We start from the raw sequence: 18,000 nt of genomic DNA, 5'->3' as shown, positions 1-18,000 counted from the left end.
GGATTCCTCCTGTAAACGTAATTTGCATGATGTGCTACTGGCGTCGTTTCATTAAAGTGCATTTGTTTCCTCGACCAGGTTGTTGAGCAAATGTTATTGGCAAGATTTGAACCTATGACCTGATCCCTATCCTACTGCACTAGGGGTGTGAAAGGCACAATCTGTGTTAACAGATTTGAAGCTGTTCAATCAAAGTTAGGTTAGTAGATTAGAAATGTATTTAGTTTATAATGTACGGTTGGAAACAAGTCGCAATTGGGATTTGAACAAGTAACTTCGCAGGTCGCAATCTGCGTGTAACGCCCTACCAACCGTAAGCCTATTTACATTTTTATTATACATGCATCTGTAAACTCTGCCCAGTGGCATGTCACAAGCTCTTCCCACTGAGCTTTCATCCAACCAATCGCAATAGTTCAGTCTGTCAGCGCTTCACTCGTCACAAGGTCGTGTTCCTCTGCTCAGATGTGGACGCATGCCAGATCTTACATGCCTGGCTAGGGTTTTTACATATCAGCTAACCACATGCTCTAGCAGTCTGGTGCCCGACTACACAGTTGATGTGGCAGGGGAACTCGATCCTTGATTGAGGCTGGGATTCATTCCAAGTTGTAGAGCAGCTCAAGCGCCTTGGATTGAATCCCAGCCTAAATTAGGGACACTCCTGAGCTGAATTCCAGGGCTTTCACAATTATTCCTTGTCCTCTGTCTTTCCTTCCTCAAAATGCAGCTCATTCAAGTTATTGTGGTAGGTCACAGTGATACCCATGTCTGACATCTATTCATTTCCTCAACAACAAAAATGACAGGACCCAGCCCTTAAAGACAAACCTATTTTATTGAAAGACCATTTCCATGACCATATTTGACCAGAGTGGATGGTCTGCTTGGGACCAATGTAAATATGAAGATACTGTTGGAACATCTTGAGAATGGTAATCCTAGTTAACAAGCATTGTTGCAAGGCAGATCCAAATAACATCTAGAGGAATGTCCAGGTTATTAACATTCACAAGATTCAAAAAAACATATTTGGTTTAGATTCTCCATAATAAAATGTAAAAAAAGACAATTTAAATATTTACAAAGCATTTACAGCAGCTGTGTGTGCAGTTTGAGGCCTCAGCAAGTAGCGACCTTTGAAAACGTGAACCCCAAATGAACACCCCAAAAACGTATACTCTCAAACAAGACAACTATAGTGCTTGAACATGGCAGAAACAACTGCTAAGGCATTATTCACAAAACATTTCAATTTAAAGTGCAAATATTCTCAGGAGTTTGAGTGCATAGGAGAGGGAGGTTACAGTCATAATGACAAACAGAAACCAAAATGCATCAATGGCATTTACAGTTGGGATGAATTGCTTGTAGTTGAAATGGCCATGTGGCAAATGGGAACGCATGCCACTATCCAAATTGTCTAAGGAAGTCTGTGTTGGACTGCATTAGCTCGACTACTTGTACTAGACTCTAAATAATTGTAAGAAATTATGAATCTATGCCAAGCTAATAAAGATTCTAGTTCTATTAATAACAGTGCCATGATGCAGCTGTTTCTTCTTTCGTCGATGACCATCAGTGAAAAGTACGTATTCCTCCATTACAAAAGAATCACAAACAAAGAGTGAAAACAGAGAAAAACAGTGTTACGAGACGAAAAAATACCCTGACAACAAGCATCACGCATCCAGTGCCTTTTTTGTCAACCCAAAGTCCATCAACACTGCAGCAACTGTTCAATGTGGCAGCTCTTTAAAATCACAAAGTTCAATAAAACATTAAGTCAAAAACAAAACAAATGCTAGTTTGGGGATTTTCACAATCCTTTTGCCAATATTTACAATGTCACAGAAAATACTAAAAAAGCCTGCTTGGGAATTTATACAAATAAATTAAATAAAACAGAAGCCAGGTTTCAGTTTGCTGCATAATAATATTTCCATACTGAATACTGTAGGCACATAACTGCTTCTTTAAGCTGCATTGGTGAAGCCAAGACAAGTCTCATTCTGCATCCATAATACTAGTGCTGTCAGCATCATCAATGGTTCTCCTGTAGCGCACGGTGGAGTTGAATCTGGCCTTGCTCTTCTTATAAACGACGAAGCCGATGGCCGCCAGCAGGGAGGTGAGGACGACCAGGAAGAAGACCAGAGCCACCGGGACGTTACCTGACCCTGGAGACAACACAGCCAGTCAGAAACACATCTCCAAACTGGCCAAGAAAGTCCCTGTTTCAAGCACATCAATGTTTACAAATATATAATCGCCATAACCATAGCGAAGCCGGGGAAATCTATGAGCTTTATACAAATCAACTCTTGCTACATGCAATAGCTTGGAGCGGTCACCAGAGCATGCTGCTATCCACATAGTAAAAAGTAAAAAAACATTGCACACTGCACGTACTCACGTGCGGGTACTTTGCAGACGATGCGGCTGTGGCTGTCCTTGCAGCTGACTCTGCTCCAGATGCCTCCGTCTGCAGACACCATGACAGCACAGGGGTTCTGCTGGGTCGCTGTCTTCACCCCGCTAGCAGAACCGTTGGTCTCCCAGTTAGAGAAGGCCAGAGAGGAGCCGTCCACCCAGCCCACTGGCTGACCTGGAAGACAGATGAAACACAGAAGCATTACTGATTATATGCTGAGTTAAAATAGACGACTTTATTTGAGTATAATGTACTGTATTGGCATGTAGGATTTTTATGTATTTTAAAGTGCCTGACTTTCCAAATGAAGGGCACACAGAACTTCCTAAGATGGAGCATACTGTCCAATATAAATATCATGTCTAATAACATCCGTATACAGTAATAAGTAACAAGCATATCCTATTGTACTGGTCAGGTCAGTTTACCTTGTTTGTCCAGGTCCATGCCGAGCCACACCCTACTGGTGATGAGAGGGTTGTCTGCCATGTAGCCAGAGACAAAGTCATTCTCCTCTTTGGTCATTATGGTCAGCAGCTGTGCATCTGTCAATCAAAGGCAAAAAGAAGGCATACATGTACTGTACTGTACTGTAAGTAAGAAACCACCTGATCTGATCGTGGTGTACTAATTAACCAATAAGGCCTGAGGGGGTGTGGTATATGGCCAATATACCATGGCTAAGGGCTGTTCTTAAGCGAGACACAACGCAGAGTACCTGGATACAGCCCTAAGCCGTCGTATATTAGCTATATACCACAAACCCCCGAGGTGCCTTATTGCTATTATAAACTGGTTACCAACGTAATTTGAATAATCATTTGGAGGGCGCTTATATTTGTCCTGTTACACACAAGTCTGTAATGGAAATATTTTTGTTGTTGTTGCATATCCGAACTCCTCCTGACCAGGGTCGCCATTGTACAACGCTACTGGAGCAATAGGGTTAAGTACCTTGCACAAGGGCACAGCGACAGATTTTATTTCATATTTATTTTACCTTGTTAGCTCTGGTATTCAAACCAGAAACCTTTCAGTTACTGGCCCAACGCTCTAACCTCGGAGGCTACCTGCCGCTCGAACAGTAAAAAGTATTTTTTTGTCATACCCGTGGTATGAGCACTGATATACCACGGCTGTCAGCCAATCAGCATTCAGGGCTCAAACCACTCAGTTTATAATATCTGATATACCACAGCTTTCAGATAATCAGCAACCAGGAACCAAACTACCGGTTTATAAGAGTAAATATTAAATAATTGTATTTAATCAGGTTGGTTATAGGGAAACGATTCTCTTACCATAACAACCTAACCCAAGACGCTGCAATAATACAATGTTCAATACAACTTAGATACAGTAATACAGAAATATATACGTGTCAAATAGGAGAGATAGTGGGTGACTTACCAAGCCTTTCACAGATGCTCTTGGCATCCTCCATGCTGTACACAGAGTAGTTATAGAAGGTCATGTCAAAAGCATAACAGTGGTCCTGGTGCTCAACCCACTTAGACGAGCCGCTGTTCTGAGGGCAGTTGTTGGCCACCTGGGGAGCTGCGAGGTTCGATCCTGATTCAGACAAACAAATCAGAGGGATTTATTTTATGGGATCTTAAAAGATTGGTGTGTAACCTCTGCAACAAATTCTGCTCAGATCGCTCACTGACATCAACGTCTTCTTTACACTACAATTCAAGTTGTGTGTATAATAAATAAATACTAATAGGCTAGGTACTAAGACTATAGGACTGGGTCTTACTCTGAGTGGTGATGTAATTCTAATAGTCTAGGTACTAGGACTGTAGGACAGGGTCTTACTCTGAGTGGTACTAGGTACTAAGACTGTAGGACTGGGTCTTACTCTGAGTGGGGTGGTGATGTAATACTAATAGGCTAGGTACTAAGACTGTAGGACTGGGTCTTACTCTGAGTGGGGTGGTGATGTAATACTAATAGGCTAGGTACTAAGACTGTAGGACTGGGTCTTACTCTGAGAAGGGGTGGTGATCTAATACTAATAGGTTAGGTACTAAAACTGTAGGACTGGGTCTTACTCTGAGTGGGGGTGGTGATGATGTAGTAGGCTAAGTAATAGGACTGGGTCTTACTCTGAGTGAGGGTGGTGATGATGTAGTAGGCTAGGTACTAGGACTGAGCTTACTCTGAGTGGGGGTGGTGATGATGTAGTAGGCTAGGTAATAGGACTGGGTCTTACTCTGAGTGGGGGTGGTGATGATGTAGTAGGCTAGGTACTAGGACTGGGTCTTACTCTGAGTGAGGGTGGTGATGGCATTGTTGTAATAGGCTAAGTAATAGGACTGGGTCTTACTCTGAGTGGGGGTGGTAATGGTAGTGATGTAATAGGCTAGGTAATAGGACTGGGTATTACCCTGTGTGGGGGTGGTGGTGATGTAATAGGCAATGTAATAGGACTGGGTCTTACTCTGAGTGGGGGTGGTGACGGTTGTGTTGTAGCAGATGGCTCCATCCAGCTTGGCATTGCAGTCCATTCTCATCCAGGTGCCATGGGGAGTGATGTACACACAGACACCTTGAGGGTCTGAGCTGGACGTGACAACAGTGTCAGAGAGTCCCGCCTGACTGTAGTGATACTTAGTCCCATCGGACCACTCATAAGACTGAGAGCCGCTAGCCTGCGCAGAGAGGGGAGGGGGATGCAATATTACTCAACAAACTTCACACTGGAGGTGCTTAGAAAATGTTGAATTTAGTGTCTACCTGCCGTTTGGTGCTTTGAGCTAAATTTCTGCAAAAGATGACGTTATTCTCAATAGAAATGGCCGCCGTGTTAGTGGCATTGTGGCTAAGCTCCCTTACATCCTGACTGGACAGACCGATCCACAGCGGGAAGCCGTCTCGCTTGGCGATAAGCTCTATGTGAGCGTTGTGACTGTTGCCATGCACGCTGGCCAGGTGTCCGTTGCCGCGTCCACACTCCTCCAGGGCCTGGAACCAGCTCAACTTCCTGGTTATCACGTGGTAGCTCAGGTTGCCATAGCGCTCAAAGTCCCTGGCCGACTGATTGTATTGGTCCTTAGAGTCTCGGGGACGAAGAAAACGGCTTAATAGAGTCAATCAAGTGGAAAATGTATTATTTTATCGTAACAAAATAAAATAATGATAGTACTCCTTGTGAATAGGTGAAGTATGTTTGTCTGGGGTCTACCAACCTTTATCCAGTTTGCAGGCCACGATGCTTCTCTGCTTGAAGGGACTGAAGTGGTGTTTGTTGGTGAATATCTTCCAGACTCCCTCAGTGTTGAGACCTGCCATGAACTCATCGCTGGCTGAGAAGCTTGGTCTTCCATCGACCCAGTTAGAGTACTGGACGTTGGTACCGTCATACCACTTCATCTGGTTATCTACCAAAGACAGGAGCAACCACTTGACATGACACATTTATTACACGTTTCATCACACAACAATACAACGATGATCAATGAGTAAGCTTCAGCCTCGATGATACAGTAGACATTTTACAATGATCCAATTCAGCGTCTCTTCATAATACAGGGCAATGAATGATAATATGAAAGTCCAAACAGCAGATCAAACATAAGGACACACTAACTGTCCACGCTGAGTGTTGGGGAGATGAATATGGGGAACCCAGTCCAGTCCACTCACCGTTGTCATCGTTGAACACCCCTAGCCAGACAAACTGCACCAGGTCTTTGAAGGGAAGGAGCTGCTCCTTCACAAACTCATTCTCCACTAAGTTCCTGATGGTCAGGATGTCTGCATCAGCATCTGAGAAGAACATCAACCGGTAACACTTCATAAAGACTTTAATACTCGTACATAAGCAGTGTGTATGTTTAATTAATAAACACCTTCAATCAGAGCACAGAAGAAGTCTGTTTTGACCAGGTATCAATGTCAATTTTTTTAATCTCTAGCGACCAAATGAAGTTGCAGCTATGTAAAAGCATAATATTTAAAATAAATATTCAAGGCACGCTCTCTTGTGGAAAAGTAAAAAAGGCTGTACACGGGAGTATATAAAACATTAAGAACACCTGCTCTTTCCATGACATAGACTGTCCAGGTGAAAGCTATGATCCCTTATTGATGTCACTTCTTAAATTCACTTCGATCAGTATAGATGAAGGGGAGGAGATAGGTTAAAGAAGGATTTTTAAGCCTTTTTGACAATTGAAACATGGATTGTGTATGCGTGCCATCCAGAGGGTGAATGGGCAAGACAATAAATGTACAGTTGAAGTCGGAAGTTTACATACACTTAGGTTGGAATCATTATAACTCGTTTTTCAACCACTCCACAAATTTCTTGTTAACAAACTATAGTTTTGGCAAGTCGGTTAGGACATCTACTTTGTGCATGACACAAGTCATTTTTCCAACAATTGTTTACAGACAGATAATTTCACTGTATCACAATTCCAGTGGGTCAGAAGTTTACATACACTAAGTTGACTGTGCCTTTAAACAGCTTGGAAAATTCCAGAAAATGATGTCATGGCTTTAGAAGCTTCTGATAGGCTAATAGACATCATTTGAGTCAATTGGAGGTGTACCTGTGGATGTATTTCAAGGCCTACCTAACTCAGTGCCTCTTTGCTTGACATCATGGGGAAGTTATATAGATATATTGAAGCAACATCTCAAGACATCAGTCAGGAAGTTAAAGCTTCGTCGCAAATGGGTCTTCCAAATGGACAATGACCCCAAGCATACTTCCAAAGTTGTGGCAAAATGGCTTAAGGACAAAGTCAAAGTATTGGACTGGCCATCACAAAGCCCTGACCTCAATCCTTTAGAAAATTTGTGGGCAAAACTGAAAAAGCGTGTGTGAGCAAGGAGGCCTACAAACCTGACTCAGTTACACCAGCTCTGTCAGGAGGAATGGGCCAAAATTCACCCAACTTATTGTGGGAAGGTTGTGGAAGGCTACCCGAAACGTTTGACCCAAGTTAAACAATTTAAAGGCAATGCTACCAAATACTAATTGAGTGTATGTAAACTTCTGACCCACTGGGAATGTGATGAAAGAAATAAAAAGCTGAAATAAATAATTCTCACTACTATTATTCTGGCATTTCACATTCTTAAAATAAAGTGGTGATCCTAACTGACCTAAAACAGGGATTCTTTACTAGGATTAAATGTCAGGAATTGTGAAAACTGAGTTTAAATGTATTTGGCTAAGGTGTATGTAAACTTCCGACTTCAACTGTCAGTGCCGGTTTGTGTCAAGAACTGCAACTTGTAATCCCGTGGAAAATACTGTATGAAACATGTCACGGAAAATTACAAAATGAAACATACTATGCTGTTTTTACTTAGTGTTTTTTTCCCTGATGCAGGCTTGTTGTCTTGTGTGACTTAGTTCTAACTCTGGGTGTACAGATAAGAGCCGGGTGCGACCGCAGTATGTGACATCCCATTTGTACTGTCTCCTCTCGATGGAAACATGCAGAAAGGAACAGACAATGGTGGTCAACATCAGCTATCTTAATCTACACAGACAAGCTAAACGCCTTTTATACACTATGTTCCCCACCCCTGTTTGCACACATCTGCTAACTGCCACATAGACAAAGAGGTCGGACTTTTCTATAAAAGCTGAGAGACAACTCTGTCCGTTGAGCTTTCAACTCTGACTATTCTTACTGATGGCTGATTGCTTCATTTTTGCAAATCTTATAATACAATTGTTTGAAAGAATCTGCAGTCTCTCTTCCCATAGAATATCTCTGACATTTGGGATATAAACTCAGCAAAAAAAGAAACGTCCTCACTGTCAACTGCGTTTATTTTCAGCAAACTTAACATGTGTAAATATTTGTATGAAGATAACTAGATTCAACAACTGAGACATGAACTGAACAAGTTCCACAGACATGTGACTAACAGAAATGGAATAATGTGTCCCTGAAAATAATGTGTACCTCAAAATCAAAAGAAACAGTCAGTATCTGGTGTGGCCACCAGCTGCATTAAGTACTGCAGTGCATCTCCTCCTCATGAACTGCACCAGATTCGCCAGTTCTTGCTGTGAGATGTTACCCCACGCTTCCACCAAGGCACCTGCAAGTTCACGGACATTTTGGGGGGGGGGAATGGCCCTAGCCCTCACCCTCCTATCCAACAGGTCCCAGACGTGCTCAAAGGGATTGAGATCCAGGCTCTTCGCTAGCCATGGCAGAACACTGACATTCCTGTCTTGCAGGAAATCACGCACAGAACGAGCAGTATGGCTAGTGGCATTGTCATGCTGGTGTGTCATGTCAGGATGAGTCTGCAGGAAGGGTACAACATGAGGGAGAAGGATGTCTTCCCTGTAATGCACAGCGTTGAGATTGCCTGCAATGACAACAAGCTCAGTCCGATGATGCTGTGACACACTGCCCCAGACCACGACGGACCCTCCACCGCCAAATCGATCCCGCTCCAGAGTACAGGCCTCGGTGTAACACTCATTTCTTCGACAATAAACACGAACCCGACCATCACCCTGGTGAGACAAAACCGCGACTCGTCAGTGAAGAGCACTTTTTTCCAGTCCTGTCTGGTCCAGCGACGGTGGGTTTGTGCCCATAGGCGACGTTGATGCCGGTGATGTCTGGTGAGGACCTGCCTTACAACAGGCCTACAAGCTCTCAGTCCAGCCTCTCAGCCTATTGCGGACAGTCTGAGCCCTGATGGAGGGATTGTGCGTTCCTGATGTAACTCGGGCACTTGTTGTTGCCATCCTGTACCTGTCCCGCAGGTGTGATGTTCAGATGTACCGATCCTGTGCAGGTGTTGTTACACGTGGTCTGCCACTGCGAGGATGATCAGCTGTCCGTCCTGTCTCCCTATAGCGCTGTCTTAGGCGTCTCACAGTACGGACATTGCAATTCATTTCCCTGGCCACATCTGCAGTCCTCATGCCTCCTTGCAGCATGCCTAAGGCACGTTCACGTAGATGAGCAGGGACCCTGGGCATCTTTCTTTTGGTGTTTTTCAGAGTCAGTAGAAAGGCCTCTTCAGTGTCCTAAGAATTCCTAACTGTGACCTCAATTGCCTACTGTCTGTAAGCTGTTAGTGTCTTAACGACCGTTCCACAGGTGCATGTTCATTAATTGTTTATAGTTCATTGAACAAGCATGGGAAACAGAGTTTAAACCCTTTCAAATGAAGATCTGTGAAGTTATTTGGATTTTTACTAATTGTCTTTGAAAGACAGGGTCCTGAAATAGGGACGTTTCTTTTTTTGCTGAGTTTAGTAAACAGTGAGGGTCTCGAGGCTCTAAAACACCACCTTCAACTCAGGCCAGAGGGAAGCGCACCCCCAGACTCTCTCTAACAGAGCGGGCACTAAACAATAACGTTCTTTTTCAGGACCAACTCTACAGACAAGTCAAATGGACAGTAATGGCCGCCTGTTTTGCACCCAACTACGCAAATGTGTTTTTAGGACTATGGTTGGAGAGATTTCTTTTTTATCCTCTTATTAATCAATTTTTTTGATAAAATCATGTGGTACGGAAGATACAGATGACATAATTTTGCTGTTTCGATCATCTGGAAATGAACTGCTACAGCTCCACACAGAGGCCTTGGAAAGAGAAAATATGCTCAGACAATAACAAAGGCCCCAAAAGTCAAACCAAATCTATTTTGTTACCCAGTACAGCAGAGAGGCATCTCAAATAAAGAATATCATCAAACAGAATTGGAGTAACATAGAAAGTGACCCTGCATTAGGTGAAGATTTCACTGAGCTTCCATGCTTTTCTTCTAGACGCGCGCCAACCCGAAGGGAGAAGCTGGTGCAGTCACATAAACTCCCCCCACAGTCAAAGCCAACTGGCTTTCCCAACCCACTGGCACCTTTCTGTGCGGACACTGCAACTACCGCCCCAACATTTAAAAAAAAAAAATGTCACAAGAAAATAACTTACCAAATCCAATCTTTTGTGAATTGCAACCCTGTGTTTGTTGTTTATAGGTTGGAGTGCCCATGTGGTTGTTTTTATATTAGTCCCACAAAAAGGACGCTAAAAGACAGACTGGCAGAACATAAATATGCCATCAAAACAGTGAATGACAATTATCCCACGGCCGTGCATTACCAACAAGCCGGCCATGGTAGCCCGGACTGGCTTAAAGCCATGGCCATAGAGGTGGTATCCATCAACAAGAGGGGAGATTACAGGCTTCAGTGTCTTTTTCTTTCTGGATGCACACACGCAAAGCTACTGTCTTTCAGGATTGAACAATGAAATAGATTTTGCTCCAATATATCTTTTATTAATCTTGAGTTGTTTATTTGTGTGAAACATTGTATTGGCCAATAGTAATAATTGATTTACTTGTATTATTATTATTATTATTATTATTATTTTAGGGGGGGGGGGGTATTATTTCCTCTTTATCTATTAAAGTTAATATTGTCCACGACCCTTTAATTTCTGGTCATTCATTTCACCTGTCACTACTATGCACCTGTGAACCCTGAAGAAGACCGGTGAGCAATACACGTTGGTGAGTTTGAATGTTTTGCTATGCAATATCGGCTAAAATGAAGGATTTAAAAAAACTTTTCCACAAGAGAGAATGCCTTGGATTTTTGGAAGTATGATGTTTTCACACAGCTGCAACTTCATTTGGTTGCTATAAATTGTACCCCGTTCTCCAATGAGCATCTCTCTTTGTCTTTATATTTGATGCCAAAGCAGCGCTCCCTCTTTTCGCATTTCTAATTGAGACTATAAGGCATGTTTCTAATATGCATCTTGTTTATGGAGTTCTTCACAGTACAAATGGTTCCTGACTGATGTTTGTGCCAAACGGTGTCCTTGCTCCTTACCCAGTTTCTTGCACGTCTGAAGTATCTGGCCCTTGTCAAACTCTTCCCATCTGGACAATGCCAGTTGGAAGGTGTAGCAGTTGTTCTTGAAGGGGATCCAGTTTGGTCCGCTGCTCTTGTGAGGACAGCTCACAGCGTTGCCCTCATGGTTGGTGACATTCTCTTCTGGAAACATTGAAAGTGTTCATTCATTAAAAAAAATACACAGTCGCTGTCTGAGGAGAGTGCTTGGTTGATTTTCCTCCGGTCTTGTTTTAATTATGCCACTTAACAGACAATTGTATCCAAAGTGCTTACACTTTCAGTATGTGATCCTTGTGGGAATTGAACCTGCGACCATCACATTACTAGACCCCAGCTCTTACCAACTGAGCCACTGTATTGCTGTCTTACCGTGTGGAACATGGCAGATAGCCCCTGCCAACTGTTCCATACACTCTGCAGCCTTCCAGAAGCCGTCCGTGTCCAGGAAGACACAGTCTCCAACGGTGGGCTCTGAGGACCACCGACTAAACACCGTGTGGCTGTGGTCTGTCCAGTGGTAGTGGACACCAACCTGACAATACAAAACGCTGTGTGAGTTCCTTAATTCATTTAACCAGGCAAGTCAATTAAGAACTAACTGAACTGCACTGTAGAATCTGTGAAATCGTCATTATGAAATCAGCCACTATCCTTCAGTGATTGCAGAACTGAAGGAACGGGATGGGTGTGGCCTATTCTACACGGTGACGGCTCCACCTAGCCTCCCAATGGGCTACGGGTTGTTTGCTTTGCCATATTGCCTTAAACCCATCCCTTTTCTTTTAGATCTGCGAACACCAACGGGTTAGGGTGAAAAGCTATGGCCACTTACGTCGGAGCTGATGAGGCCGATCCACATGGGGCTGCGTGCGCGGGTGACGTGCACGGTGAGGACCGACTGCTGCAGGGTGTCGGCTACGCTGGCCAGGTCCATGTTCTGGTTCCTGCACTCCGCCTGAGCCTCGTGCCACGTCATGTTCTTCTGAAGCAGCTTAAAGGTGTGGTTGTTGACCTGGAATGGCTCCAACTGGAACTGGGGCTCCTCTGGCTTGTCTGAGAACATGAGAGGAATTTAAAGGGGTCAGACGAGGGTTCAAACCCTATTCGATATGCTCAATTTCTACTCCGCAAAACAGTAGCAATATCAAGTAACAACTATCAATAATATCAGTGTACTTCATACACTTTATGTCTGTATGTAAAATACACTTAATATCAAGAGTCTTTCTATCACAAGCCTTCTGACTGTAGAGTCCACACGTCATCCATTCTTTCACCAACACGGACAAGATAAGCACAGATAATTGGTTGTGTTTGGTGCCCTCTGCTGCTAGGTAGCGGTGGTGTACCTGCGTAGTGCTGGCAGATGGCCACATGCCGCTGGTCAGAGCAGGAGGTGTAGTCCCAGGAGCCCATCATAGAAGAGCTGGGGTCGTTGAACATGAAGATACACAGCTCCATGCTCTCTGGGTCATGAAGCTGCAGAGGCAGACACAACAACATCAGGGACACAGAGAGTTAGTTATAGGTTATGATGACCTTGAACTTTGAAACAGATGTGGAACATGTTTTTAGAGACTGGTATTTAGTATAGTCTATCATAGTAATGTTTATGTAGTTCCATCATTTGTTTAAAAAGGCTACCTGCACACACTCTTACCAGTGGTTAAAGTACATTGTATTTCTTCCCGGTATGGAGACCACCTATCTTTTTTTTATGGGCCTAATCATGGAATTACATATAGAATCCATATTCAAGTAATAGGATCTCTATTGGCCTAATCATGGAATTACATATAGAATCCATATTCAAGTAATAGGATCTCTATTGGCCTAATCATGGAATTACATATAGAATCCATATTCAAGTAATAGGATCTCTATTGGCCTAATCATGGAATTACATATAGAAATCCTATTCACTCTCTATGGGCCTAATAGTCAAGATTTGTCGTCTTAACTTTTAACCTTTTAATGTGACATAAACACAACTAGTCATGTTTTCATCTGATTTTCAAACAATTACTTCTGATTTTCAAACAATTACTTCAAAAAGGCTTATGTAGGCTACCTGCGCACGTTACTCAGGGACGGTGGAACGACAGGGTGCAAAAAAAAAAGATAAAACATTTATGCCTCACGCAGATATGTTTCTCCTTATAATTTCCGACATTTGGCTGACTATTTGTTCGTCCACTTGTCCATAACTAGATACATGCAGCTTCTCTTGTCATTACTTGATGATTGTTTGGAAGACTAAATAAAGCCTTGCTCACTTGCTCAATATCAAAATATTCTATGGTTTCAGTTGAATGTTAAAAGAGGTTTGTTTACTGTACATGCTACCTGGGGCTTGATGGAATTATAAGTTATAACTCAACTCATAGCCCACTGATCCCTGTGGCCATGCTGAATAGAATTGAGAAGTGAAGTGAGTGGGAACTCACGTTGACGAGTATGGGCCTGAGTAGGCCGTGGAGCAGGGGGTTAAAGTTGAGGTAGGAGACTGGGGAGTCATCCACCCACTCTGGGACCTGCTGTTTGAGCTTCAGGCCAATCCACATCTTACGGGGCTGCGCCGGCAACAGGGAGGTCACAAAGTCTGACCACAACAAACAGATAGGCGCAACTAGTCAACAACCGCCGGTTAAGACTGACATTGAAGGGACATCAATCATTGGTCATCTCATGTCTAGGAGAATGGAAGGTTGTCCATTGACAAACATGATGAATAAAAAGACAGATAGGTAAAAGAGATCTACTAGAAGGTTTACTACTCACCCTGTTCAACTTGGTCTGTAATAGTAAGTAAAGTTCCTCTCATCGACTGACACTGCTCGTTGGCGTGTTGAAAAGTAACGTACAGAGGCATGATCACCACGTAGCACTGGAAAAGGCAACGACAACATTCAATAACAATTATTAGAAACTGGGTGGTTTGAGCCCTGAATGCTGATTGGCTGACAGTCGTGGTATTTCAGACCACGGGTATGACAAAACATGTATTTTTTCTGCTCTAATTACGTTGGTAACCAGTTTATAATAGCAATAAGGCACCTCTGGGGTTTGTGGTATATGGCCAATATACCCCGGCTAAGGGCTGTATCAAGGCACTCTGCGTTGTGTCGCGCTTTAGAACAGCCCTTAGCCGTGGTATATTGGCCATTCTGGCTTACACAGAATGTACCTGTATGTAGACTAAATCAGAGGACGGGCTCATTGTTATGGCTGGAATGGAACGAATTAAACAGTATCACAACTGGTTTCCATGTGTTTTATACCGTTCCATTCATTCCATTTCAGCTGTTACTATATGACAGTCTCCAGTGTGTGTGTGTGTGTACGACAGACTGACCTTGTCCCTGAAGTGTAAATAGCCGCTCTCACAGGGCAGACCTTTGGGGTGAGGCTCTCCAGGGTGGGTCTCTATAGCCGTGATATTGTGTCTCTCACACACGAATGGCAGCTGCAGCTCACAGCTGTACTCGTACTCTGGAGGGGCAGGAGTGTGTCTGAGTGAGTGTGTGTGACCGGTCACATTTGAACCATAAAAGGTAACAACCCACTGGGCACACATTGGTTGAATCAACATTGTTTCAACGTAATGTGTCAACCAATTGGAAATGAATAAAGTTGTCAAACCGGTACTATTTTCATCTATTTTCAACCAGCATTGTAAACATTGAAATTAGGGTAATACTGCAACTTACACTGAACAAAAATATAAACGCAACATGTAAAGTGTTGGTCCCATGTTTCATGAGCAGAAATAAAAGATCACAGAAATGTTCCATACGCACAAAAAAAGCTTATTTCTCTAAAATGGTGTGCACAAATTTGTTTACATCCCTGTTAGTGAGCATTTTGACTTTGCCAAGATAATCCATCCATCTGACAGGTGTGGCATATCAAGAAGCTGATTAAATAGCATGATAATTTCACAGGTGCACCTTGTGCTGGGGACAATAAAAGGCCACTCTAAAATGTGTAGTTTTATCACACAACACAATGACAAAGATGTCTCAACTTTTAAGGGGGTGTGCAATTGGCATGCTGACGGCAGGAATGTCCACTTGAGCTGTTGCCTGAGAATTGAATGTTAATTTCTCTACCATAAGCCGTCTCCAAGGTTGTTTTATAGCATTTGGCAGTACGTCCAACCGGCCTCACAAATGCAGACAACGTGTTTGGCATTGTGTGGGTGAGCAGTTTGCCGATGTCAGTGTTGTGAACAGAGTGCCTCATGGTGGCGTGGGGTTATGGTATGGGCAGGAATACGCTATGGACAACAAACACAATTGCATTTTATCGATAGCAATTTGAACGAAAAGAGATACGGTGACAAGATCCTGAGGCCCATTGTCGTGCCATTCATCATCATCCGCCATCACCTCGTTTTCAGCATGATAATGCACTACCCCATGTCGCAAGGATCTGAACACAATTCCTGGAAGCTTATAATGTCCCAGTTCTTCCATGGCCTGCATACTCACCAGCCAAATCACCCATTGAGCATGTTTGGGATGCTCTGGATCGACGTGTACAACAGCGTGTTCCAGTTCCCGACAATATCCAGCAACTTCGTACAGTCATTGAAGAGGAGTGGGAAACATTCCACAGGCCACATGCAACAGCCTGATCAACTCTATGCGAAGGAGATGTCTTGTGTTGCATGAGGCAAATGGTGGTCACACCAGATACTGACGTTTGTTTTTAAAGGTATCTGTGACCAACAGATGCATATTTCTATTCCCAAAAATGTGAAATCCATAGATTAGGGCCTAATGAATTTATTTCAATTGACTGATTTCAATATGAACTGTAACTCAGTCAAATCTTTAAAATTGTTGCATGTTGTGTTTATATTTTTGTTCTGTATGAATAAATGTACTTAACCTGACTAACAGGTTGTTACATAAATCTAATTGACATAATCATCAGAACTATTTATACATTGAAATTGAGTTACATTCCACATAAAAACGTACAAAATATGTTTCAATAATATATTCAATATACAGTATATTGGGTGGTTGAAATTGTTGAATTTTAGATTTGATTAGACATATTTTAATTGACCTTGTTTCAATGTTGATAGAAAAATGGTACGTTTGAATCAACGTCATTGTTTCAACCTAAATAAAGAGGTATATTGAAATGACATGTGAAGACAAAGTCCAACGATTTCTACTGGTATATGAGGGGTAATGCATTTCAGTGAGAATGAGTCTACAATCCAGAAGCCTACCTCAATGTACCCTGCTCAGCTTTGGAAACACAACACATTTAGACATTTAGAAGTTTAGCAGTAGTTACCATTAGCTCTATAAATACGATGCCAAATTCATGATATGCATGACTTTTACCTTTTGATATTTTCTTGTATATGAAGGAAGGTTGGTTGATTTCAAATTAAATCTACAAGTCAATATGTTGGATCCACGTCACCATCTCAACCAAAATCTAAGTTCAAGAATGGGACTAAATTAAATTTACTGGTATTCTTCAAGTTAGATTTTTGGATGAGATGGAGACGTGAATCCAACATATCAATAATTAATTTGTAGACAAACTGGATATATAATTGAGAACGCAACCAAATATCAACATTTGAAGGATATCTTCTACTGGGATAGTATATATAGGGCCTATTGTATATAATGAACAACATACAGTGAGCTCCAAAAGTATTGGGAGACTAACACATTTTTGTTGTTGTTTTGGCTCTCTACTCCAGCACTTTGGATTTGAAATGATACAATGACTATGAGGTTCAAGTCAGCTTCAATTTGAGGGTATTTTCATCCATATTGGGTGAACCATTTAGAAATTACAGCACTTTTTGTACATAGTCCCCCCATTTTAGGGGACCAAAGTATTGAGACAAATTCACTTATGTGTATTAAAGTAGTAAAAAGGTATGTATTTGGTCCCATATTCATTGCATGCAATGACTACATCAAGCTTGTGACTCTACAAATTGGTTGGATGCATTTGCTGTTTGTTTTGGATTTGTGTCAGATTATTTTGTGCCCAATAAAATGTATGATAAATATTGTATTGTGTCATTTTGGAGTCACTTGTATTGTAAATAAGAATATACTAGGTTTCTAAACACTTCTACATTAATGTGGTTGCTACCATGATTACGGATAATCCTAAATGAATCGTGAATAATGATGAGTGAGAAAGTTAGATGCACAAGTATCATACCCCCGAAAAAATGCGAACCTCCCCTGTTATTGTAATGGTGAGAGGTTAGCATGTCTTGAAATTAGATTGATGTAACAACCTGTTAGTCAGGTTAAGTACATTTATTTAAGTTTTCCCCTAATTTCAATGTTTACAACACTGTTTGAAATCAGATGAAAACAGTACTGGTTGATTACTTTTTTCAAATCCAATGTATTTTCCACGTTGATTCCACATCGCAATACGTTGACAAATGACGTTAAACAACGTTGATTCAACCAGTGGTGTGCCCAGTGGAAAGTGTCATAGTAACCAACAGCCTACATTATAATCCTTTCTACACGATCTAAAGGAAACAACTTGATTTCAACTACTCTTTGTACTGTAGTTACATTTTCATTCACCTGGGAAGATGTTCTTGTCACTGATGGTTGTACACCTGCCCAGGAACGTAGCACGGTAGTTTTGCATATGGGATAACCTAGAGGACAGGACTAGAAAGTCATTC

General features: G+C 42.2%; 1 protein-coding gene across 3 annotated transcripts in view; it reads right to left on the bottom strand.

Annotated features, from left to right (window-relative positions):
• Positions 1-819: 819 nt before the first annotated feature.
• The window catches only part of LOC139532183 (lymphocyte antigen 75-like), a 37,147-nt gene continuing 19,966 nt past the window's right edge, over positions 820-18,000 (bottom strand). Inside the window, exons 19-34 of one of the 3 annotated variants that reach the window (XM_071329459.1) lie at positions 17,897-17,973; positions 14,656-14,792; positions 14,082-14,187; positions 13,748-13,902; positions 12,650-12,779; positions 12,133-12,353; positions 11,670-11,832; positions 11,277-11,438; positions 6,086-6,208; positions 5,629-5,820; positions 5,276-5,499; positions 4,881-5,091; positions 3,845-4,006; positions 2,863-2,979; positions 2,417-2,608; positions 820-2,180 (exon numbers count right to left, since the gene is read on the bottom strand). In XM_071329459.1, coding sequence (XP_071185560.1) covers positions 2,008-2,180; positions 2,417-2,608; positions 2,863-2,979; positions 3,845-4,006; positions 4,881-5,091; positions 5,276-5,499; positions 5,629-5,820; positions 6,086-6,208; positions 11,277-11,438; positions 11,670-11,832; positions 12,133-12,353; positions 12,650-12,779; positions 13,748-13,902; positions 14,082-14,187; positions 14,656-14,792; positions 17,897-17,973 — 2,545 coding nt within the window. In that variant the 3' untranslated portion in view covers positions 820-2,007. Of the gene's footprint in view, positions 2,181-2,412; positions 2,609-2,862; positions 2,980-3,844; positions 4,007-4,880; positions 5,092-5,275; positions 5,500-5,628; positions 5,821-6,085; positions 6,209-11,276; positions 11,442-11,669; positions 11,833-12,132; positions 12,354-12,649; positions 12,780-13,747; positions 13,903-14,081; positions 14,188-14,655; positions 14,793-17,896; positions 17,974-18,000 lie in introns of all 3 variants that reach the window. The other 2 variants (XM_071329458.1, XM_071329460.1) reach the window with 2 other exon arrangements.

The sequence above is a fragment of the Salvelinus alpinus genome, chromosome 10, assembly GCF_045679555.1.
Source record: "Salvelinus alpinus chromosome 10, SLU_Salpinus.1, whole genome shotgun sequence".
NCBI lineage: Eukaryota > Metazoa > Chordata > Actinopteri > Salmoniformes > Salmonidae > Salvelinus > Salvelinus alpinus.
Note: the sequence above shows the minus strand (reverse complement) of the source record. Positions and strands in the feature narration are given on the sequence as shown.